We start from the raw sequence: 26,010 nt of genomic DNA, 5'->3' as shown, positions 1-26,010 counted from the left end.
GGACCCAACAAACGGTAATCCCTTCTGCAGTTTACCTATCCATGTTGTACAGTCTGACAATCTCGTCATTTTAACTTGTTGACGCAGTGCAGACACAATATACTTCTCCTGTCTTCCAGGCTTATTAACAAGATCAGTACTGACAACATAAGGGGTCACATCATTACTAAAAAAAATTCATACAGATTTTTTAATCACATAATAATCTATCGCCTACTAATTCTTTTAACTCTAAAATCACCAAGATTTTCACTGTGCTACAATTAATCTGAATACACAAAATAGTACGTTAAATATTTCCCTGCAAATATGAAAATAATAGAGCTGCAGAAATTTCTATCATTATTTTCAAATTTATTTTTCTAATGAAAATTTTACTAAATAAATAACACACATATTTGTTGCTATTTTATCATGTGCTGATATTTTTAAATTGTATCTACCTTACCACGAAATATATTCTCTTCACATTTTATTTCATGTGTCCGGGTGAAAAAAAAAGGTCAGCACGAAAAATCTTTTATCACTAAAACCACCATCATTTTACTGTGATACATTTCAATCTGAATATACAAACCATATCATTTTCCCTGACTCAAAGTAGTACATTAAACATTTCTAGTAAAATCCTGTTTATGGAGCCTGTTAACTGGTGCTTCTATTGTTTTTATTTAAAAAATCTCGTTGGTTCTTGGTACTGCGGTCAGTGTTCGGCTATACGCAAAGGTGATTCCCTTACAAATAATATTGCTTCAATCATAATTTCATTCAACAAGTTCACAGCTACTCCCTCCATTTACTTATACGAGGCCACTACAAAATATATATTTTTGCATCTATACAATGCCGCCTATAGTAATCGAGTCAAAATGAATAATATTTTTTTTGTAATAGCAACCTATTTAATGCTTGCATGCATATAGTCTTACTGACAATCAACTACTTTCTTCACTCAGTTTCCTTCTATGCATGTGTCTTATTAATGATCCTAGTAAACAAAGAGAAAAACTGACTTACAAAGCAGGCATTAAATTTTACATTGATCCTCCCTCCGTTTCTAAATATAAATCTTTTTTAACATAGTATAGATGCAAACGCCCATACATACATGCATACACTCACCCATATGAACGCACACATGCACACTCTACCCCTATGAGCACCTTCGAGAACTAAGCCGACATATCATCTTGAAATTTACGAAGTTGCCGTAGGCGCCTCGTCGTTGATGGGAGCATCTTCTTCCACTAAAAGCGCATCGCCGGAAATCGTGAAAACAATCCATGAGTAATAATGCGATCACCAACACCTGAACCCTGGTGGGCTGGAGATACCACTGTCCCTCTAACAATCCAAATACAGGTTGGTTCCCAAATAAAAGTCTTTTTAAAGATTTCAATATTAACTATATACGAATGTATATAGACGTAGTTTAGAGTGTATATTCATTCATTTTGCTTCGTATGTAGTCCATATTGAAATATCTAAAAAGACATATATTTAGAAACAGAGGAGGTACCTACAATTGAGTTTGTGGCTTTGTATAAAAAACGAAGATAATAATTCGAAGACCCTAGCTTGCACGGGCGGCCCTCGCGAGGCAGAGCAAGCACCCTCTCTACCTCGTAGGGTTTCATTGCCTCCCGTCAAAGGCCGATCCGCCTCATCCCTGGTGGCCTTAGGGCCATGACAGTATGGTGGATTCAGGCTCTTGCTAACGAGAGGCTCCGTTTTTAGATGTTGCTTTGATTTTGATCGGACTCATCGATGGCCTCCGCGACCATCTGATCTGATTTTGATGACGAGGCTCGGGCAGAAACCGCCAACCATAGTCCATGTTTGCAAATTGGTCCCTGTTACAATCCTTTGGACCGGAACAAGGGGCCTCGCCTTGATACATGCTCAGCCAGCCCCTGCCGCACCGGGCGACTCCTACGGATCGCCTCGTGCCGATGCCCGCATAGGGTGAGATTCGGCCTAGTAGCAAATTTGGCAAGTTTACACACAAAAAAGGTAAATTTGGCAAGTTAGACAGCCACGTGTAGTTTGATCTCTAATCTGTCAAGTCCTTCTTTTTTGAGAAATCTGTGTCCTAATATGATATACGGAGTACAACACTACCACGATTGTCCCAACCCCAAGAAAGAAAAGGATTTATCAGGAGGAAGACGCACGCACGCCTTGTCCTACCTTCACGCTTCGATCCGCTCCTCAGTGCTACCGTCGATCAAGTCCTGCGGCATGTCGTCCGGCGAGTATGAGCGCTACGTGGCCATGGCGGCAACGGCGGCGGGGGCGGCGATGGTCATCAACGGCCTGATGAACGAGCTGCTGCCCTACGAGCTCCGCGACGCGCTCACCCTCTCCACCGCCGACGTGGTGCGCCGCCTCCGCGCCCGCCTCTCCCCCACCCACACCGTCGTCATCGACGAGGCCGAGGGCCTCGCGCCCAACCAGCTCTTCGACGCCGCCCGCGCCTACCTCGCCTCGCTCACCGGCACCGCCTCCGCCGCCCGCCGCCTCCGCGCCTCGCGCGTCGACGAGGCCCAGGGCATCCTCGTCACCATGGACCACGGCGAGGAGACCGTCGACGTCCACGACGGCGTCACCTACACCTGGCGCCTCGTCTCCCGCGACGTCGCCGGTAACAGCGGCTCCTTCGCAAGCCACGGCTCTGGCGCCGGCCAACACGGGCGCCGCGGCCCTCACGGCGGCTGCCACAGATCCTTCGAGCTCAGCTTCCACAAGAAGCACAAGGAGCAGGCGCTCGCCTCGTACCTCCCGTTCGTCGTGGACGCCGCCAAGGCCATCCGGGACCGGCACCGGGACCTCAAGATGCACATGATCGAGTACGACGCGTGGACCCCCGTGGACCTCCGCCACCCCTCCACCTTCGACACGATCGCCATGGACGGCGACCTCAAGCGGTCCGTCATGGACGACCTCGAGCGGTTCGTCGGGAGGAAGGACTACTACCGCAGGACCGGCAAGGCGTGGAAGCGCGGGTACCTGCTCTACGGCCCGCCGGGCACCGGCAAGTCTAGCCTCGTAGCCGCCATGGCCAACTACCTCAAGTTCGACATCTACGACCTCGAGCTGACCGAGGTCAAGTCCAACTCGGACCTCCGCAGGCTGCTCGTCGGCATGAGCAACCGCTCCATCCTCGTCGTCGAGGACATCGACTGCAGCGTCGATCTGCCACAGCGCGGCCACGAAGGCGGCGAGAGGCGTGCCAGGCACAGCTTCATCGGAGGAGAAGACAACGAGGACAAGGTTTGTCTCAATTACTAGGAGTTCAATCACGATCGATCATACGTATTCATGCATAATATTGGGTCTTTGATATCTTTTTTTTTACCATATATCAATGCTTCCGGGGATGAACTAATTTGTGTATTTTGTCGAACAGGTGACGTTGTCCGGGCTGCTCAACTTCGTCGACGGGCTGTGGTCGACGAGCGGGGAGGAGAGGATCATCGTCTTCACCACCAACTACAAGGAGCGGCTCGACCCGGCACTGCTGCGGCCTGGTAGGATGGACATGCACATCCACATGGGATATTGCACCTCGGAGTCCTTCAGGATCCTGGCCAGGAACTACCACTTCGTCGAAGATGACCACACCATATATCCGGAGATCGAGAAGCTGATGGAGGAGGTGCCGATCACACCGGCAGAGGTTGCCGAGGTTCTGATGAGGAACGACGGAGCCGACGCTGCGCTTAGTGATCTCGTCGGGTTCCTCAAGGCAAAGAGGGGAGAAGTCGGTGCGAGCAAGGGCGTGAAACATCATGGAAACAACAAGGTGGAGAAATATGAGCAGACAATGGTGTTGTACTGCACTCCGGAGTACTTTAGGGGCGTGTCCCGTGACTACCAATCACTTAAAGACCGTGCCATGATTCCCGAGGTCGAGCAGTTGCTGAGTGAGGTGCCGACCACGATCGAAGAGGTCACCGATGTTGTAGGGAGAAATAACGGCGGGGCGGACGCCGCAATCCGAGATCTCATCGGGTTCCTCAAGGCAAAGAGGGGTGACGACGCCGGCGAGAACAATGGTGCGAACCAAGATGGAAACCACAATGGTGATAATAAATAGGAGAAGACAATGAAATCATATCGTGCTCTGGACATTTTACAATATAGAGGATTATAGAAGCAATTATAGATGATGAAATACTCTGCTATATAAATGTACTCGTGCCAAACTAGTTATTGTTATGAATTTTCAGCATTTTTTCAAGCAACTATATACATCTCGCTAACATTCTTGAAGCTACTAATAAGGCACCTAGTGCGTTGCTACAGCACTACAAAGCAGCTTATTAACAGCTTTTTTTTGTAAACACATGCATTTGTCTCAAGCGCAATGTCTGAACTATCGCCATGTCTTGATGCTAAGTGTGCGTCAAGCACAACATCGTAGTCACTCGTCTTTCACCCACAACATCTCTCTTTAACAACCTTCGAGCAACTCTTGTCCTATTTTTACCTTTTAAGATTGAAAACGGAGAAATCAAGTCGCTCGAAACCAACCAAACTCTTCAAAAAACTCTGCATAGACCATTTGATTTTCAAAACCATCATGAAGTCACAACCTTCTCTCTAGATTGCTTGGTTCTTTTTTTTACGGGGCCTCGTTAGAGTATGGACAGCTCCCCGATTGCACGGAGAATAAGAAATCTGATATAGTTAATGTGTGAAATTGAATTAAAAAGCCATATATCTCGATTAAAAATGAAAAATCGAGTGAAAAATCAAACACAAACATGAAAGACAGAAAAGAGAATGTCGCTTTGGGATACCTGGATACATGAAAGACAGAAAAAGATATTAAAATTTATTTGGATAGACTTTTGCAGGAACAAAAGGCATATTGGCAACCGCGAGAGAAAATTAAATGGGCTACTTTAGGAAGTGAGAACTTAAAAAAATCCATGCTTTGGCTACTGTTCATCATAGGCACAACTATATATCTTCATTGCTTGGATCAGATGGTACTGGGGTCTCCAATCATGTCACAAAAGCCTCCCTTAAGCATGAAACTTTAAAGACATGCTGGGCAAAATAGAACATTACAATATCCCTCTAGAGTTGCTTTACCTCTCGCCAACGCATCATGGTTTATCTTTCCTAGAAGAAACTTTCTCTACTTTGGAGATACATGTCATCATTAAAGACTTGCACTCAAATAAATCTTGAGGCCTAGATGGCTTTAACTCTGATTTTATCAACAAGTGCTGGTCAATAATCAAGCAAGATTTTTATGATCTTGGTAACCAATTTTTACATATGCGAGGTCTGCCTACAAAGCATCATTAATTCTTTACATTTCTCTTATTCCCAACAAGCCTGGTGCTTCTGATGTCAATGATTACAGACCCATCTTCCTCCTCAGTTGCACAATCAAGCTGCTTACTAAACTTTCGGCCAATAGACCGCATTCTATAATTTTGGAGCTAATTCATGTCAATCAATATGGATTCATCAAATCTAGATATGTATAGGATTGTATTGCTTGGGCATATGAATATTTGTTTCAGTGACATAAAAGCAAAAAAAACATAGTGGTGTTAAATCTGGATTTTGATAAAGCCTTTGACAAGATGGAACATGGTATGATTTTAGCTATTATGAAGAAAAAAAGATTGGGGATCAAATGGTGCTCTTGGATTGAACAAATTCTCAACACTACAACTTATAATGTACTATTGAATGGAGTGTCTGGGAACTCTTTCAAATGCAAAAGAGAGGTGAGACAGGGAGATCCCCTTTCTCCCCTCCTTTTTGTTCTATGAGCTGATTTTTTATAGACAATATTAAATTATGGAATGCACGGAGATATTATTCAGCCCCAAGCAAATTTAACTCCTGCCCTGACTTTCCCATACTTCAATATGTTGATGATACTTTGATCATCATGCCATCATGTCCAGAACTATTGGAGAAACTGTAGAATTTGGTGAATCTCTACTCCAAAGCCACTGGATTAAAGGTGAATTACCATAAATCAAGCATTTTATCCATCAATACCCCAGATGAGACCATGCAGGTCCTATCCACCATCTTGGTTGCCCCATGGCACTTTTCCATTTACTTATTTAGGTGCTCCTCTCAGTTTCACCAAGTCAATAATGGAATTTTTTTTATGTTTATAATTGATAGAAGACAAGGTTAAACTTTTGCTCTTAGTTCTTAAGCTATGATGGGAGATTGCTCATGGTCAATGCAATTTTATCCTCTTTGCATACTTTTCTTATGAGTTGTTTACTTCTATACAAAGGCATCATAAAACATATTGATAAATATAGTGGACAACCCTTTTGGAGAGGTAAGACCTGGAAAAGAAAAACCCTCCCTTGGCAGCTTGTATTTTAATATGTATGCCAAAGGACAGAGGAGAACTGGACATATTGAATATGTCCTTGTAGAACACTAGCCTTGTTTTGGAATGGTGCATAAGTTTATCAGTCACATGGATATTCGATGGGTCTAAGTTGTTTGGGAAGTATTTTATGATCATGGTTTTCCTTCCAACTCCTACACCCAATACATCCTTCTAGGGGAGAGATTGCATGAAAGTCTCTCCAATTTTATAAGGAACATGCCTCTAGTACTCTACACAATGGTCAGACTCTACATTACTAGTCTGACAAGTGGAATGGGTTCCTTTGATTAAAGTATGTCCACGCCTTCATTCCTTTGCTATCAACCATCACATATCCATCTTTGATTTGCATCAAGCTAAGGATTCAACAACACTTTTCCATTTTCCACTATCTGGAGAGGCTTATGTGCAATTCCAAGAACTTGAGCTATTAGTTCAGGAACTAAATCTCTCCTTAGAACCAAACCAGTGGCAATTACCTAAGGGATCCAATAAATACAAAGTTTTCAAGGTCTTTAGGTTACTTACCATTGTACCTGAGGTTATGCCCGTGATAAAATGGATATGGAAAACCTGTTGTCAACTCAAGCACAAGATCTTTTTTGGCTACTAACAAATGACAGGTTAAATACTAGACCTCTCTTACAAAGGAAACAATTCTTTATTCAGGATTACAATTGTGTGTTATGCAATATGCAGGTCCTGGAAACAAGAGATCACCTCTTCTTTCATTGCCCTTTCCACGCTTATGCTGGTCTTATATCTGCCCAACTTGGGCACCAACTGGCGATGACGATGGCAAGACTTCGGCTTGTTCCAGTGTTTGTAGTTGTCTCTAGATGGTCCATGGACCTGGTTGTAATTTGTATTACCTCTGGTGTTCTTTGTATTGCCATGATTGATGAATAGATTGGAAATGTCTCTCGCAAAAAAAACAATGCTGGGCATACAGGATGAAATCAACAACCACAAGAACTTGTTGAATGTTCCTTTCTCGTTGGAGATCATCATCTTAGTTTTATGAGCTATCGGGACTACAATAAATGACTGCATATTCCCCAAAGTTTATATATCTGCAGGAGAAAGTTCAAAGATGAACTCAAATGGACACTCTATAGAGCAAAGAGGGAGTAATACAATGGCTTTGAAGATTGGGCAAGAAGATTTAGATAATTATGTTTAGATATGATCAGCTTCCTGCTGATGTTGTTCTTGTTATACCTTTCCCCCCCTCTTTGTATAGCTTCCTTCCTTTTTCTTCTTTATTTTGTTTTAATCTATGTGCATGTAGTTGTATTTTTTTGAGACATTGCTTTGTACTAATTTTTTGAAAGTCAATAAGAATACATAGCAGAATCCCATTGTTTCCCTCAAAAACAAATGTATGAGCTAGAGCCAAGAGCGCCACTCATCCACGTCGTGGTTGGTGACCGCCTTTGGACACAAAAAAACATGGACTGGCATTTTGCAATGTGATTATCGTTGATGCCCATCAAAGTGTGGCGGCCTTTTTGCAGATGTCCAACTACATAGGTCTTCATCCTATTCTTATCCCTATCCTCTTTGTTCACCTTTGGCAACTCACCAAAATCCTTCATCATCCAACATTCCATGCATTTTTTCGTCAGAATATTGCATGCCTTCTTCTTATCAAGCCACCCGAAACACTGCTCCGTGTGAGAGTCACCATCTTTGTTCCACCTGCAAGGGCGTTGGGTCCCAAGTCGTGGCGGCTAGATAACCTCACTGAGAAACTCCTCCAAAAAAAGACCAATATTTATCACATCATCTTCGACATGCCTCTCGTGAGCTTGAGAGCCAACCACAACATCAGGCTTACCGAAGGCCCCATCATGCGCTCCATAATGACCTCATTTCTCTCCAAGGAAGCAGGCGGTTCATCTAAAATGAGCACCTGAAGCGCAGAGGAGGGCACAACAACGATCGGGGAACATTTACCCAGGTGGGGCAACACCAGAGTCTCAGAGCATATGAGGTCGATAATATCCTCGCTCCCACCAATGAAACCAGTCAAAGATCACATCATCACACTAACACAGAGCAAATTGGTAGACACTTGATCATAGGTGCACCCTGAAGAGACACGACGCCATGGCTTTGACAAGCATAGGGTCATGCCGCAAATTGTCATCATCGAGCGGTCAAACCATGAACCAAGAGCATCACATCCAAAAAATCATGTTTATCATAGTCGATGAAGCGCAATTCCTATGGCATGTCTAATCGGGTTCTACAGCTTGTATCCGTATTTTTTTAACACAGCACAATCAAAGTCGCTCACATATATGAGCATACACTCAATAACCATCTAATCATAGGTTGGTTCGCTGTAACCTTATAGTTGAGGATTGTATGAAATTCAGTTTTGCTGAAGCACATCGATATGTGCTCTAAGTATTACACATCTAAGTCTTATGTCATTGATTTATAGCTATATATATATATAAAGTGGCACTATTCTAATTCCGGGATTAGAATAATTATTTGGATCACGACACCCTATATAGGCGTCTTCCTGAACTCCCGAACCGTGGCAAAGAAAAAGAAATAAACGCAGCGCCCCCACTGTCCCCGCCGCACCCCCATCTCTTCCGCCTCCCGATCTCAACCAAGGTTTTGGTTACCAGTCGAAATTTCAAGATTTCCCATGGTTACCACGTATTTCCGTGCCCCTCGGTAAATCGTCATACCGAGCAAAAAATACCATTTTTTTGAAATTTTTGAATTTAAACACTCGATTTACAGTAAGGTATGTAGGGTCTAATTAATGCAATGAAAGTTGGTTATGGCATGTTGGTAGCAACCTAGTTCCTGTTTTGAGAGGTCTCTGGTTTGAATATTCGTTCATTTTCTTATTTGAATTCAAAATTCAACTATAAAATTCGCTCGAAATATTCTCGGTATTTGTCGGTATTTCTCGGTAACCGTGGTAACCACATTTATCAGTCCCCCTCGGTAAAATTACCTCATTCGGTAACCAAAACCTTGATCTCAACCATCCCACCTCCCCACCACCGGGATCCAGCCAACGGCGAGTCGGCGACCGCCATCAACCCACCTCCCCGCCGCCGGGATCCAGCCACCCAGCGCGCCGGCGCCGCCTTGAACCCCACAGGCACCTCATGTGCCGCCGTCACGTCTCCTTCACCGTCGCTAGCGAGCGCACCGCCACCACAACCACCGCCTCTCGAGAGCGCCGGCACGCACGGATCCGGCAGGATCCCGACCGAAGCGGGCCACCCCTGCACCCCCCGGTGACGCCCACCCCCCTGCGCACCGCCTCCTGGACCTCCCGGCGTCGCTCAACCCTCTCCATCTCCCATTGATGTGCCGCCACCTCCACCTCCCACCGGCGCGCTGCCCCTCCCCATAAGCGCCACCACTTCACGCCCCCACACCGCTGCCCCTGCTTCAGCTCCACCCGTCGCCGCAGTCCAACATCTCCAACTTGAGCCGTTCGCCGCTGCTGCTTGAGGTAAGTCGGGTCTCAACTTCTGCTCATCCTTCTTAGCTGATGATGTTCAACAACAGGAAAGATCAAGTCCTTCTAACGCTACTTCACAAGTTAGAGGCCAAGTCGATGAACCATGCGGTTGCTAACAAGACATTTCCTTGGCTATTTAGGTGATGCATTGCTTTCCAACAGACATCGACCCAATGACCCGAGTCAAGGTCCAGCTTGCCAACTCCAGCATCCTCTCTGCACTGTGGAACATGAAACTCTTTGGAAGCTGTCGGTTGTCACTGAAAGCACAGGTGAATGTGGGTGATTTTTCTTGGGGTAGTGATATATTTGTCTCAGTAGCTTACATGCATGTTGCAATGTGAGAGTATTTTTACTGAGCATTCGATGTAATGGGGTTCTGCTTACATACATATCCTGAATGTTCGTTCCATCACACATGTCCTTGAATGTTCGTCCCATGATGTAATGGGGTTATGCTTACATACATGTCCTGAATGGCCGTAGGACGTTCGCTGCCGCAGTGATCTTGATCACACTGTCACGATGCACCGCGAGGCCGAGATCTTTCCATTCTCGGCCTTATTTAATTGCCTTATTTCAAGATTCTTTTGTGTATTTTCAGGCTTAAATCATGTATGCTGTACACAGGAGTGAAGTTCAGTTTGCCGGAGAAAGAGGCGTTGCCACGACGATGCTGGCTGTTCGTGCATGGAAGTCCGTGTATTCTGTTTGAAAACCTGGGAGCATGCCCAAAACGTTCAGAAATATCAATGACAGAAGTTCGAATATAGGGAGGTTGATGCTTTGTGTGTGTATACATTTTTAGGGGAGCCTGTGTTTGTATACATGGCAGCACAATTGTTTGTGCATGATATGTAGTTCTACAATAGCAGTTGAATAAGGAAACAATTTCTTTTGGCATTTTCTTCATTTAGCCATTTGTGTTAGTATCATATTTTGGTACTTATTGTTTGCAAAAATAATGACATTGTTTTCACTAAAAAATCATGAAAAAAACTGTGAAAGATTGTGCTATCAATAGTGTTTGATATTGTATCCGTAAGAACCTATCCATTTTTTCATTCTTCACGTTTTGAGTATATGTGATAATGGATAAAACATAATTACAATAACTGAAGTTCAAATTATTAATGATCTGGTTCAATATTACAAAACTCGAAATTTCCAGTTTATAAGAATCAACCCAAGAGGTTAAAATTTAAACAATAGTGTATTTAGAAAAACAAATTTAACCCACTTTTTTAAAAAAGAGCCTAGAAGTTCAAATATAAATAACGGAGCGGTTCGATGTTTATAACAAACTCAGATTTCTCTCGTTAGTACCGAGTAAAACCAAAGAAATTTATATTAAGAAAATGTTTTAGTTCGATGTTTATATACAAAGAAGAAAGCGAGCATCACCTAGGAAATGTTAACTCTCAAAGTTCAAATTTAATAATTAAAGAGTACAAAAAATATTATGGGTGTATAAGTTAATCCCCCATGGATTCTCCCGTTATTAAAAAAGAAAAATAATAACAAGAAGTTCAAACTAAAAATAATAGAGTAGTTCAATATTTGTAACAAATAAGATTTTTTCACATTTGAAAAAAACATGGCGGTTCAAAATGTTTAGGAAAAAGAGATAATTTTATCGGTTTCTAGGGAAAACATAGAAGTTCAAATTTTAATAATGAAGTGGATCAATGTTTATGAAAAACAGGAAAAAATTCCCGTTATTAATAATAAACGCAGAAGTCCGAATTTCAAAAAAAATCCTAGTGCAATATTTCTACAAAACCTTAGATTTTCCTTGTTACCAAAGAAATTAAATCAAGAAGTTCAAATAAAAAATATTAGAAGTAGTTGGATGCATACGAAAAACCCAAAATTCCTTACTGTTTCTAGGAAAAATAAAAGTATCAAGTTCAAGTTTCAAAAAACTATTGATTCTTATATAAAAATATGTTTTCTAAGAATAAACTTAAGAAGTTCAAATTTAAATAACAGATAAGTTCCACGTCTACAAAAAACATAGATTTATTCTCATTACTAAAGAATAAGATGAAGAAGTTCAGAATAAAAAAGGAACAAATAAAAAAATGGTTTAAAAGAATCCCCCCTTTTAAAAAAAACTAGAAGGTCAAACTAAAATAACGAAATGGTTCGATGTTTATTTAAAACCTAGGATTTTACCTTTTAAAAAAGACACCTATATTCATCATTTCCAAAAAATACACAAAGAAGTACAAATAAAAAAGTTAGGTATTGATTTAAATAAAATCTAGGAAGTTCAATTCAAAATAACGAAGAAGTCCAATTGGGAAAAGCATAGCAGTTTGATACTTATTTAAAAACATGGATTTTTCCAATTAATAAAGAATAAAACCAATAAGTTCAATTCAAAATAACGAAGAAGTTCGAAGTTTCTAAGAAAACTCCAATTTTCACATTTCTAAAAATACTAAAAGAAGTTCAAATAAAAAGTTAGAGAGGTTCGATGTCTATAAAAAACTCAGACTTTTTCTGTTACGAAAGCGAAATAGAGAGAAGTTCGGTTTGATAACTGTCAGAAGTTCATTTACTGTGTGGTGTGCATTTCGTATGAGAGAAAAAAATAAAATTTCAAAGTCCAACAAATTTGTTGCTAGAAGTTCAAGTGCTCGACCCGAGAAAGTTCAAAAATTCTTGTGAGAGAGGTTGAACAAAAATATGTGACAGAAGTTCAAGGTGAAACAACGAGAAGTTCAACTAGTGCAAGGAATGAAGGAAATATGCCCTAGAGGCAATAATAAAGTTATTATTTATTTCCTTATATCATGATAAATGTTTATTATTCATGCTAGAATTGTATTAACCAGAAACATAATACATGTGTGAATACATAGACAAACAGAGTGTCACTAGTATGCCTCTACTTGACTAGCTCGTTAATCGAAGATGGTTATGTTTCCTAACCATGAACAAAAGAGTTGTTATTTGATTAACAGGATCACATCATTAGAAGAATGATGTGATTGACATGACCCATTCCATTAGCTTAGCACCCGATCGTTTAGTATGTTGCTATTGCTTTCTTCATGACTTATACATGTTCCTATGACTATGAGATTATGCAACTCCCGTTTGCCGGAGGAACACTGTGTGCTACCAAACGTCACAACGTAACTGGGTGATTATAAAGGAGCTCTACAGGTGTCTCCAAAGGTACATGTTGGGTTGGCGTATTTCGAGATTAGGATTTGTCACTCAGTTTGTCGGAGAGGTATCTCTGGGCCCTCTCGGTAATGCACATCACATAAGCCTTGCAAGCATTGCAACTAATGGGTTAGTTGCGACATGATGTATTACGAAACGAGTAAAGAGACTTGCCGGTAACGAGATTGAACCAGGTATTGAGATACCGACGATCGAATCTCGGGCAAGTAACATACCGATGACAAAGGGAACAACGTATGTTGTTATGCGGTCTGACCGATAAAGATCTTCGTAGAATATGTGGGAGCCAATATGAGCATCCAGGTTCCGCTATTGGTTATTGACCGGAGACGTGTCTCGGTCATGTCTACATTGTTCTCGAACCCGTAGGGTCCGCACGCTTAAGGTTTTGATGACAGTTATATTATGAGTTTATGAGTTTTTATGTACCGAAGGAGTTCGGAGTCCCGGATGAGATCGGGGACATGACGAGGAGTCTCGAAATGGTCGAGACGTAAAAATCGATATATTGGACGACTATATTCGGACATCGGAAAGGTTCCGAGTGATTCGGATATTTTCGGAGGTACTGGAGAGTTACGGGAATACGAGGAAGAAGCAATGGGCCTTAATGGGCCTTACTGGAAAGGACCAAGAGGTGGCGCGCACCCCTCCCAAGCCCAGTCCGAATTGGACAAGGGGTTTGGGGCGCGGCCCCTCTCTCCCTTCCTTCCCCTTTTCCCCCTTTCCCCCCTTCTCCTAGTTGGACTAGGAAAGGAGGAAACCTACTCCAACTAGGAGTAGGAATCCTACTCCCTGGCGCGCCCCTCCTAGGGCCGGCCTCCTCTCCCTTGCTCCTTTATATACGGGGGCAAGGGGGCACCTCTAGACACACAAGTTGATCCACGTGATCGTTTTCTTAGCCGTGTGCGGTGCCCCCCTCCACCATAATCCTCGATAATATTGTAGCGGTGCTTAGGCAAAGCCCTGCGACGGTAGAACATCAAGATCGTCACCACGCCGTCATGCTGACGAAACTCTTCCCCGACACTTTGCCGGATCGGAGTCCGGGGATCGTCATTGAGCTGAATGTGTGCTAAAACTCGGAGGTGTCTTAGTTTCGATGCTTGATCGGTCGGGCCATGAAGACGTACGACTACATCAACTGCATTGTGCTAACGCTTCCGCTGTCGGTCTACAAGGGTACGTAGATCACACTCTCCCCTCTCGTTGCTATGCATCACCATGATCTTGCGTGTGCGTAGGAAATTTTTTGAATTTACTACGTTCCCCGACAGTGGTATCAGAGCCTAGGTTTTATGTGTTGATGTTGTGCACGAGTAGAACACAAGTGAGTTGTGGGCGATATAAGTCATACTGCTTTCCAGCATGTCATACTTTGGTTCGGCGGTATTGTTGGATGAAGCGGCCCGGACAGACATTACGCGTACGCTTACGCGAGACTGGTTCTACCGATGTGCTTTGCACACAGGTGGCTGGCGGGTGTCAGTTTCTCCAACTTTAGTTGAACCGAGTGTGGCTACGCCCGGTCCTTGCGAAGGTTAAAACAACACCAACTTGACAAACTATCGTTGTGGTTTTTGATGCGTAGGTAAGATTGGTTCTTGCTTAAGCCCGTAGCAGCCACGTAAAACTTGCAACAATAAAGTAGAGGACGTCTAACTTGTTTTTGCAGGGCATGTTGTGATGTGATATGCTCAAGACGTGATGAGATATAAGTTGTTGTATGAGATGATCATGTTTTGTTGAAGTTATCGGCAACTGACAAAAGCCTTATGGTTATCTCACTACTGGAATCAGCTAATTTGCCATCTGCCAGATCTTTGCCGTCTGCTAGCTGACGGCAAAGAAGCTCTTTGCCATCAGCTACCAAAAACCAGACGGCAAAGATCAGGCTGACGGCAAAGAAGCTCTTTGCCGTCCGCCAGATCTTTGCCGTCCGCCAGCGGACGGCAAAGAATCTTTGCCGTCAGCTGGCGGACGGCAAAGAGAGAGGTGGCCCCCACCCCCCGCCCGTTTGGGAAAAACTTAACGGCCCACCTCTTTGCCGTCTGCCAGCAGACGGCAAAGAGGCAAAAGGGCGGACGGCAAATAGGGGCGGACGACAAAGAGGCAGTATCTAACGGCCCGTGCCCCCCGCCCCTCTCTGTTCTCTCCTTGCCCCGCCACCACTTCCCACCCCACCGCCGCCGCCTCTCGCCCCCGCCACCGCCTCCCCGTCGCCCACGCCGCCCCGGCCCCCCGCCGCCCCGCGCCCCACCGCCCCGGGCCCGGCCCCCCGCCGCCCCAGGCCGCCCCGGCGCCCCGGCCAGCTCCTCCACAGCCCCGGGCCCGGCCCCCCGCCGCCCCAGGCCGCCCCGGCGCCCCGGCCAGCTCCTCCACAGCCCCGGGCCCGGCCCCCCGCCGCCCCAGGCCGCCCCGGCGCCCCGGCCAGCTCCTCCACCGCCCCGCCCCCCTCCTCCACCGGCCCTGCCCCAGGTGAGCCCCCCTCCTTTTTTCTGTTTTTTTTCTTTTTTTTCTTTTTTAGTTTTAGTTTAGATTTATTTTTAGGTTTAGTTTTAGTTTAGTTTTAGGTTTAGATTTAGTTTTTTCCTTTTTTTCTGTTTTATTAGTTTTAGGTTTATGTTTAGTTTAGATTTAGTTTTAGTTTTAGGTTTAGGTTTAGTTTAGTTTGAGGAAAGAAGAAGAAGAAGAGAAAAAGAGGAGAGGAGGAGAAAAAGAAGAGGAAAAAGGAAAGGAAGAAGAAGAAGAGGAGGAGGAGAAGAAAAAAGAAGAAAAGGAAGAAGAAGAAGAAAAAAGAGGAGAGGAGGAGAAGAAGAAAAGGAAAAAGGAAAGAAGAAGAAGAAGAAGAAGAAGAAGAAGAAGAAGGAAGAAAAGGAAGAATAGGAAGAAGAAGAAAAGGAAAAAAGAGGAAAAAAACCCGACCCGACACGGCACCCCGACCCCGACCCGGCACCCCGACACGACACCCCGACCCCTAGACCCTGACCCCGACACCCCGACCCCGACCCCGACACCCCGACCCCGAGCCTGACCCGACACCCCGACCCCGACACCGACACGGCACCCCGACCCCGACCCGGCACCCCGACCTGACACCCCGACCCCGAGACCCCGACACCGACACAACACCCCGACACCGACACCCTGACACCACACCCACCCTTACCCCGACACAGACACGGCACCCCGACCCCGACCCGGCACCCCGACCAGACACCCCGACCCTGAGACCCCGACCCCGAGCCTGACCCGACACCCCGACCCCGAGACCCCGACCCCGACCCGGCACCCAACCCGACACCCCGACCCCGAGACCCCGACCCCGACCCCGACCCGGCACCCAACCCGACACCCCGACCCCGAGACCCCGACCCCGGGCCTGACCCGACACCCCGACCCCGACACTGACACGGCACCCCGACCCCGAGACCCCGACCCCGACCCCGACCCCAACACCCCGACCCCGAGCCGGACCCGACACCCCGACCCCGACACCGGCACGGCACCCTGACCCCGACCCGGCACCCCGACCCGACACCCTGACCCCGAGACCCCGACACGGCACCCCGACCCGACACCCTGACCCTGAGACCCCGACACGGCACCCCGACACGGACAGGACACCCCGACCACCGACACCTCCCGAAAAGGTGTTCTTTGGCCTTCCAGAGGCCGACGGGGTCATATATTTGTGAATTATTAGTTAGGTCATATATTTTTCGATTTTGTTATGAAAAACATCATATATAATTGTGTTGATCGTGTAGTTTTAAATGTGCAGTTGTTTCATCGCTGCGAGGTTTGGTGTTCGACGACCTCGCCGTGTGTTTGACGAGCTCTGCCCCTTCATTTGTGGGTGAGCACAAATGACAAGTCCTCCTCCCCCATTAATTATTTGATCTATTCCGATGAAACTTGATAGCTAGCTATATATGTGTCTTGAATCATCAGTATGCGTAACCAATATGTGTCTCCCGTTCGAAAGCGTCATAGTTATAAATATGCATGCATTTGCATATTTATAACCTTGATTCTTTCGAATTGTCCAACGCTATCCATGGACAGCCCGAGTATGTGTAGATTGGGTTCGTTTTTCCATATGCTTTGCTCCGGATCCGACGCATATATTTCGTCAGTGCCTCCCCTGTTGTTCTCCGGGTAAACATCCTCTCTGTTTATTGCAGAGACGTGTATCAGGAGAACAGCGGGGAGGTGCTGCCGAAATTTTGCGTCGGATCCGGAGCATAGCATGGGAAAATAAACCCAATCTACACATACACGGGTGGGATTAGGACCTATCATTACCTATTAGAGTGTAGGTTGCATGGACGTAATAAAATTGACAAAGTAGATCAACTGATGAATATATACATGGTGAATTACATATATAATTGTTGTGTGTCCAGTAGCTCTGAAAGTCAAGATGAGTGACCGTGCTTGGATGTATACCGGTCACACTGGTCAGAACAAATGGAGCGCTGAATGGTTCACAAAAACTAAGGGGTTTGTGCAAGCCGCATTTGCAAATGGCCAAAAGAAAACCTGGTGCCCCTGTTTCCGGTGCGGCAATTGGGAAAAGAAGACAGAGGCTGAAATGGGCAAACACCTGCAGAAGAGTGGTTTTACGCCCGATTATACGGTGTGGACATTTCATGGTGAGTCTGCCCAACGTGACCGAGCTGAGGTGGATCGTCGTCGCACCGACGAGCATGGTACCGGGATGGAAAACATGGTGCAAGGCTATGATGATGCTCGGGATTCGGACGAGGAGATGGAGGAATCTGCAAAGGCCTTCAATGAAATGTTGGAGTCTTCGAAACGTCCGCTCCACGAGCACACTGAGCTTTGTCAGTTGGATGCCATCTCACAAGTAATGGCTCTGAAGGCTCAGTTCAACTTGGGCAGAGAATGCTATGACGCAATTATGACAGTATTTGGACGCTTTCTACCCAAAGGCCATGTAATGCCTGCAAACCTGTACCAGTCGGACAAAATCCTCCGTGCACTGAAGATGCCCTATGAGAAGATACATGCCTGTGAGAAAGGATGTGCCTTATTTAGGCTTGACTATGCGGACTTGAACTATTGTCCCATTTGCAAGTCTTCCAGGTATATTGTGGTAGACAACGGTATGGGTGAGAAGACACAGACCAAAATCCCCGTTAGTGTTCTTCGGTATATGCCAATCGTATCAAGACTTCAACGTCTTTTCATGGTCGAAGAGACGGCCAGACAGATGACATGGCACAAAACAGGCAAAAGAACCGAACTAGATGCAGATGGGAATCTGATGATGGTACACACATCGGATGGTGTTGCGTGGAAAAAGTTTGATGAATTACATGCTGACAAAGCGGCAGATCCGAGGCATCCTCGAGTCGGCATCAGCACGGATGGGGTCAGTGTGTTTGGTATGACAGCAGCCCAATACAGTTGTTGGCCCGTATTTGTCTTTCCACTCAATCTCCCCCCCGGACAGATTATGCAAAGAAAGAACATTTTCCTGACGTTGATAATTCCAGGACCCAACTATCCGGGCAAAACTATGAATGTGTACATGCAGCCGCTTAAGGACGAATTGCAAGAAGCCTGGGATAATGGGTTCAAGACATACGACACCTTTAGCAAACGGAACTTCATAATGCGTGTCTGGTACATGTACTCGATGCATGACTTGCCGGCGTATGCGCTATTCGTTGGCTGGTGTGTGCATGGAAGGTTCCCGTGCCCCACATGCAAGGGAGCTCTTGAGTTCCGTTGGCTTCAGGCCGGTCGCAAGTTTTCTTGCTTCGACATGCATAGACAGTTCCTGGATCCTCGCCATAAGTTCAGGAAAGACAAGAAGAACTTCATCAGGGGTAGAGTTGTCAAAAACTCTGCACCACCTGCATTGACAGGCCAACAGACCCTGGATCAGTTAAACGCTGTCGAGCCAGATCCACAACGTCCAGGGTACTTCAAGGGGTATAATACTAAGCATGCGTGGACTCACAAAACATGCTTATGGGATCTGCCTTACTTCAAAGACCTCCTTTGCCCACACAACATCGACGTGATGCACACTGAGAAGAATATCGCCGAGGCACTTTTTGATACATTGTTCGGCATAGATGGGAAGTCAAAGGATAATACTAAGGCTAGAGTCGATCTGGAGGCGCTATGTGATAGGCCGTTACAAAACATGAAAGAACTGAAAGGAAAGCAAAACTGGACGAAGCCAAAGGCATGGTTCAATCTTGGAAGGCCAGCTATGAGGGAAATTCTCTTGTGGGTGCAACAGCAGTTGATGTTCCCCGATGGGTATGCAGCGAATCTAAAGAGGGGAGCGAATCTTGATAAACTGAAGATATTTGGTCTCAAGAGTCATGATTGGCACATATGGATTGAGCGGGTAATGCCGGTGATGTTGCGTGGCTTCATCCCTGAGGATGAATGGCTAGTACTGGCAGAACTCAGCTATTTCTTCCGTGTTCTTTGTGCGAAAGAACTATCGCCTGGCGTGCTAGAAGAAATGGAAGAGTTGGCGCCGGAGTTGATCTGCAAGTTAGAGAAGATCTTTCCACCGGGCTTCTTTAATCCAATGCAGCATTTGATTTTGCATCTCCCGACCGAGGCAAGATTGGGGGGGCCCGTGCAAAATCGTTGGTGCTACCCAACTGAGAGGATGCAGAAGACGCTTCAAGAAAAATGTAAAAATAAACGTAGAATTGAAGCATCGATGGCTGAGGCATTCATCACAGAGGAGGCGGCAAACTTCGTAACAGCGCACTACGAAGCCAAAAATCGTCATTTGCATAATCCGAAGCCTCGGTACAATGCTGACGAGCCTACAAAGGGTGGATCCAACCTCGGCCTATTCAAAGGGAATCTCGCACCAGCTAGTGTTTCACATCCAGTATCTTTGGATAACGAAGAATGGCGGACCATTTCGTTGTATATCTTCAACAACCTGATAGAAGTGCGGCCGTACATCGAGTAAGTTCTCGGTACATTGTTTCGCAACTTCTATTTCCTTTGAACTACTCTTATTCCTGGATATGTCATACAGTCGATACGTCACCATATTCTCGTATGAAGCGGAGATCCAAAAGGATTCCGTCGAAGAGTATGAGCTTCTCGCAAAGCAAGGAGGTGGCTATCCCGGTTTCATCTCTTGGTTCAAACAAACGGTAATTTCTATTAGACAATTTCATATCATTCGCTAATTTGTGCATAATGCAACAATCCTTTCATATTAAACTTGTAGGCTAATTCAGAGTCTATGGACGCCGAATTGAGACAAGTCGCTAATGGTTTTGACTATAAGGTCCGTTCATTTGACAAGTATGACATCAACGGGTATCGCTTTCGTACCTATGGCAAAGAGCTATCTATGGCCGACCGAAAGTCAACAAATTGTTGTGTATCTGCTATCGGCGAAGGAGGTACCGAGTATTATGGGAGAGTTGAAGCAATTTATGAACTTCTGTTCTATGGTGAAAATCCACCGAATGTCGTAGTCTTCAAATGTTATTGGTTTCAGCCGAAGGAGACTAGAAGGACTCATGAACATGTAGGGCTAGTTGAAATCAACCAAAGCACTCATTTAGATGTTCCTGATGTCTATATTATGGCTCAACAGGCGACCCAAGTATTCTATCTACCGTGGGCCTGCCAAACTAATCCAAATCTGAAAGGTTGGGATGTCGTTTATGAAGTGCCGCCACGTGCTAGACTTTCTCCCCCAAAGGAAGAGGATTATGAACCTCACATTAACCCAGACACATATGAAGGAGAATTCTTCCAAGAGACACGTCTTTCCAAAAAGCGTTTCAAGAACCGCTATACTTCACCCCAAAACATTGAAGTAGACAGCGACAATGAATCCGACATCACCCCAAAGGAGGAACAAGAAGAGCCGGAACAAGAAGAGGTTACTGCTACGGATGACCTGTCAATGCTTGACCGATTACGTCAAGGTGGCCTTGCACATGTTGATGCCAATGAACCCTATGAGCCCGTCATTGATTATAGTGATGATGATGATTATGCATTTATTGATGATACTGATCGAGATTATTAGTAGTGTCAGGTATTACATTTTTTTATGTTGTACTTGATGATGATACACTTAAGTGATACACATATTATTATTCATGTCGGTCTTTTTTTATGTTGTACTAATTTCGTTTACTGTTTGTCATGGCAGGTGTTGAAAGATGGTGGGCGCTGGTCGGGAGCGTGGTCTGAGGTCTTCCATTCCAGACGCACCTCTCCTCCGAGCGTTGCTGGACAGTATGGCCACACCGCCGGGCCCTTCTTCGTCGACCGCGGTGCCCAGCAGGGGACGAGGTAGGAAGAGAGGAGGTGGGGCACGTGGTCGTGGGAGAGGAGGTAGGGTGACTGCTACGGCGCCTTCCTCGCCGCCACCCCCAGCCGTTTCACCCGAGCACGTGACTGCTAGGGTGGACTCGTCCGAGGAGGAGGCTACACGGACTCCGGTCCACGAGCCTCTGGTCCACGGGTCTTGGGCCCACGAGCCTCGGGTCGACTGGCCTTCGGCCCACGAGAGTTCGGCCCACGTGACCCCAGAGGAGCACACGTCCGGATGGGGTACCTGGCCGGATCAGCCCGAGGAGCCGAGTGGCCATGCTGATGATGGCGGGGAGCCGACTGATCTTGAGGAGGAGGGGGGCACCGTCTACCAGCGAGGTGCTACACGGCTCCCATCCGTGCCGGTGACCCGCAAGCAGAGGTGGTTGATTTTCCCTGATGGGGAGAGGTACGTAAGTGCATTTAATATTTTTGTACCTTGTGCATTCACGTTTTTTCAAATAACTAATGCGTTGGCCTTGTCATGCTGCAGGGGTTGGGACCACCATCATAGTGTCCGCTGGCCCAACTCCGTCCTTGGAGTTCTCTGCCGGCAAAACTTCCCGGGGTTTGTCACGTTGCCTGGTGAGGGTCGGCTTCCAGAGCTTGGATTGAGCTGGGAGCACTACGTGGCTGCCCCGGCCCCGCCGGATGAGATTATTGACGGTGTCGTGTGCAACACGAGGGCAGACATGGTGATCAGAAAGTTCTGGGTAATTTCTCCTTTACACATTTAAAAATCTTCAACTAGCTAGTTATTAATTGTACTAATCAATATTGTCTCATTTGATTGCAGACATTCTACAGGTGTGAGGAGGGATACGAGGAGGACGCGGCACATGTTATCGAGAACGTCTGCAAGCGCCTACTCCAGAACTTACGGCACGAGGCTCGGGTGCAGGCTGTTCGAGACTACTACGCCTTGCGTGGTATCAAGAAGACCAAGCCGGCGTGCCGCGATAAGTTCCTGAGTAAGGAGCAGTACATGAAGGTAATTCTTAAGGCCTTCTCTACTTAAGTTCCTTCATTTAGTAATTCTTAGCCGTAGCGCTCAAGTTTCTATTTGCTAACTTAGGCGCCTCCGAGATGGTGTGCGGATCGCATGGATTGTTGGGAGGTGTTGGTCGATGAGTGGTGCTCACAACGATGGCTAGCCCTCCACAACGAGGCCAAGGACAAACGTGCCCAAATGGAAGGTGTGCCACACCATCAAGGCAGCTCCAACTTATATCAGTTCGGGCGCAACTGGGTATGTGGTTTGCTTCATGATTCATGCAATTCATTCATCATGCTAGCTTGAGCCCTTTAATTACTAATTTTCATTGTTTCTCTCTTTCAGGCACGCTACAATAAGGCGGATAAGGTGCCAGAGGTGTACGACCTGTATGCCATGGCCCACACTGCCTCTTTCAAGAAAGTCAAGGCTTTCTCTCAGTCTGACCTCGATGATGCAAACAACTTCACCAACATCTCCTCCCACAACAAGCTCGTGAGATATAGAGATGAGGGGAAGGCGAGGAAAGGGGAGGACTTTAACCCGAGCCAGGGTCCCATTGATCCAGAGCTGTTGATGATATCTGGTGGCGGGAGGTCCCATGGCTCCATAGCCATTGGAGATGGACTTATCCGTTGTCCTAGCACTCTCGCGGAGATCAAGGCGCGCCAGTCGAGCTCCGCTCCTGAGATAAGGCCTCGTGAACGGCCAGTGCAACTCGCCATCAAGGTTAGTGATATGTACTCAATTATCTTTCTCCATTACATTGTGTGCGCTGCCATCAATGATTACAAATGTTCATGTGAGTGGTGTTGCAGGCTGCTATACAGAGTGAGAGAGATAGAATAGAGAAACTTCTGGCGGAGGCGGCGGAGAGGCAGCGGGAGTTGGAGGAGAGGACGACAAAGATGATGGAGGAGGAGAGGGCACGGAATGACATGCAGGCAAGGGCCATGTACGAGCTCCTTGTGGTAAGTTTCTTCTGCAGATTAGCCAAAACATTCATGTAGTGTTTGTCTCATTACTAACTAGTATGACTGAGTCGTCAAAACCAAATGTGCAGTCTGTGTGCGAGAAGACAGGTCAGACCACTCCGCCGATGCCAGTGATTGCTCCTGGGACCACGGTGAGTTTTATTGAATGGACATTACTTGCTAGTCTTAACATTTGAGTGTCATCATGCTAACAAGACATTGGAAATGATCTTTGGTGCAGCGTAACTCCAGACAAGCATCGCACGATCCTTCTCCAGCTACCGACATGAGCCACCCCGCTCCTACACCTCCTACATCTTGGTAAGTTTATCTAGTGTTTTGCTTAACACATGCATAAAGACCTAGACTTAGCTTTATTTCCTCCAATGCTTACCATAATGACCTAGACTTAGCTTCTTCACCTCCAAAATGACTTAATAAGCTTACTGACCTCCAAAACCATCCATTCTACCTAAGTTAGCTCTAAAACGATCTGTACTTAGCTTACTTATGTCAAAAATTGCATAATTAGCTTAGTTAGCTTATAGACGATCCATTTTACCTAAGTTAGTTCTAAAATGACCCATTTTACCTAGGTTAGCTTATAAATGATCCAGTTCATCCAAGTTAGCTCAAAAATGACCCATTTTACCTAGATTAGCTCCTAAATGATCCATTTTACCTACGTTAGCTTTAAAATGACCCATTTCACCTAGGTTAACTCCAAAATGACCAATCTTACCTAGGTTATCTCATAAACGATCCATTTCAACTAATTTAGCTCATAAACGATCCATTTCACCTAGGTTACCTAAAAACGATCCATTTCACCTAAATTAGCTTATAAATGATCCATTTCACCTAAGTTAGCTCAAAAAGATCCATTTCAACTAGATTAGCTCATAAATGATCCATTTCACCTAAGTTAGCTCAAAAACGATCCATTTCAACTAGATTAGCTCATAAATGATCCATTTCACCTAAGTTAGCTCAAAAATGATCCATTTCAACTAAGTTAGCTCATAAATGATCCATTTCATCTAAGTTAGCTAAAAAAGATCCATTTCACCTTAGTTACCTGAAAAACGATCCATTTGACCTTAGTTAGCTCATAAACGACCCATTTCAACTAAGTTAGCTCATAAATGATCCATTTCACCTTATCTAGCTCATAAACGACCCATTTCAACTTAGTTAGCTCATATATGATCCATTTCACGTAAGTTAGCTCATAAATGACATACTCTTCTTGTTCTAGTCTTCTTCTTGTTCTACTCTTCTTGTTCTAGTTCTTCTTGTTCTACTCTTCTTCTTGTTCTACTCTTCTTCTTGTTCTAACTTTCTTATTTTTCATTTTGCAGAGTTCATTCACTTGACGAAAGCTTGCATAGATGGAGTGCTCCTTATCCCTTTCTCTGTTTCTTTTGTATCGTTGAACTATGCATGTTTTGTTGGATGAAACTATTGTAATATATATGGTTGGATGCCTCTATGTTGAACTTGTTATGTATGATGGAACTATGCATGTAATATATATGGTTGGATGATGAAGTTATGTGTTGGATATCTTATATGTTTGCTCTGTAATGGCCTTTTGAAATATATCTATATATGTCATCTATATTTGTGATGAAAATTGTTGGATTTAATAAAAAACAGATAAAAGAGCCAATATGCAGGATCTTTGCCGTCTGCCACCGACGGCAACGGGCTCTTTGCCGTCTGCCGCGGATGGCAAAGAAGGCACGTGGCATCCAGCTGTGCTTCCTGGGAGCTGACCCGTTTGGTCAGTTTGCCTACAGTGGCAGACGGCAAAGACTTTGCCATCAGTGGCAGACGGCAAAGAACCTGCCATGTAGTGACGTGTAGATGACATCATACGACAGAGGGCAAAGACACTAGAAAGTTTGCCGTCAGCGGCGGACGGCAAAGGCCTGCCGTTAGCCACTTAACGGACTGACAGAGCAATTATTGCCGTCCCCCTTCTTTGCCGTCCGCCGCACTCTCTTTGCCGTCTGCGACGGACGGCAAAGACTTTGCCATCAGTAGCGGACGGCAAAGTAGCTGTTTACCGAAGCCTACTTTGCCGGAGCCTTTTGCCGTCCGCGGCTGACGGCAAAGGCCATTGCCGTCCGCCGTGGCGGACGGCAAAGTAGCTGATTCCTGTAGTGTCTCTCTATTGCATAAGATGCAAGCGCCAAATAATTGCTTTACTTTATCGCTATGCGATAGCAATAGTTGCAAGAGCAATTGTTGGTGAGACAACCATGTGACGACACATTGATATAGATCAAGATGATGGAGATCATGGTGTCATGCCGATGACGATAGAGATCATGACAGTACTTTGGAGATGGAGATCAAAGGCGCAAGATGATGATGGCCATATCATGTCACATATTTTGATTGCATATGATGTTTATCTTTTTATACATCTTATTTTGCTTAGTTTGACGGTAGCATTTTAAGATGATCTCTCACTAATTATAAGAAGTGTTCTCCCTGAGTATGCACCGTTGCGAAAGTTCTTCGTGCTGAGACACCACGTGATGATCGGGTGTGATAGGCTCTACGTTCAAATACAACGGGTGCA

The 26,010-nt window shown here is 45.4% G+C and overlaps 1 protein-coding gene and 1 long non-coding RNA gene across 2 annotated transcripts; both read left to right on the top strand.

The window, feature by feature from the left end:
- The first annotated feature begins 2,115 nt into the window (after positions 1 to 2,115).
- LOC125540243 (AAA-ATPase At3g50940-like) lies at positions 2,116 to 4,188 on the top strand. The gene is made up of 2 exons (XM_087542114.1): positions 2,116 to 3,273; positions 3,410 to 4,188. The coding sequence occupies exons 1-2, from the start codon at positions 2,242 to 2,244 to the stop codon at positions 4,097 to 4,099; spliced, it is 1,722 nt and encodes a 573-aa protein (XP_087398240.1). The 5' UTR covers positions 2,116 to 2,241; the 3' UTR covers positions 4,100 to 4,188.
- A 5,214-nt stretch (positions 4,189 to 9,402) lies between these two features.
- Positions 9,403 to 10,805, top strand: LOC125540236 (uncharacterized). The gene is made up of 3 exons (XR_007297249.2): positions 9,403 to 9,884; positions 10,034 to 10,165; positions 10,498 to 10,805. It is a non-coding gene; the product is annotated as an uncharacterized LOC125540236 (long non-coding RNA).
- Positions 10,806 to 26,010: the final 15,205 nt, after the last annotated feature.

The sequence above is a fragment of the Triticum urartu genome, chromosome 1A (genome assembly GCF_056163025.1).
Source record: "Triticum urartu cultivar PI428250 chromosome 1A, HENAU_Tu73, whole genome shotgun sequence".
Classification (NCBI taxonomy): Eukaryota; Viridiplantae; Streptophyta; class Magnoliopsida; order Poales; family Poaceae; genus Triticum; species Triticum urartu.
Note: the sequence above shows the minus strand (reverse complement) of the source record. Positions and strands in the feature narration are given on the sequence as shown.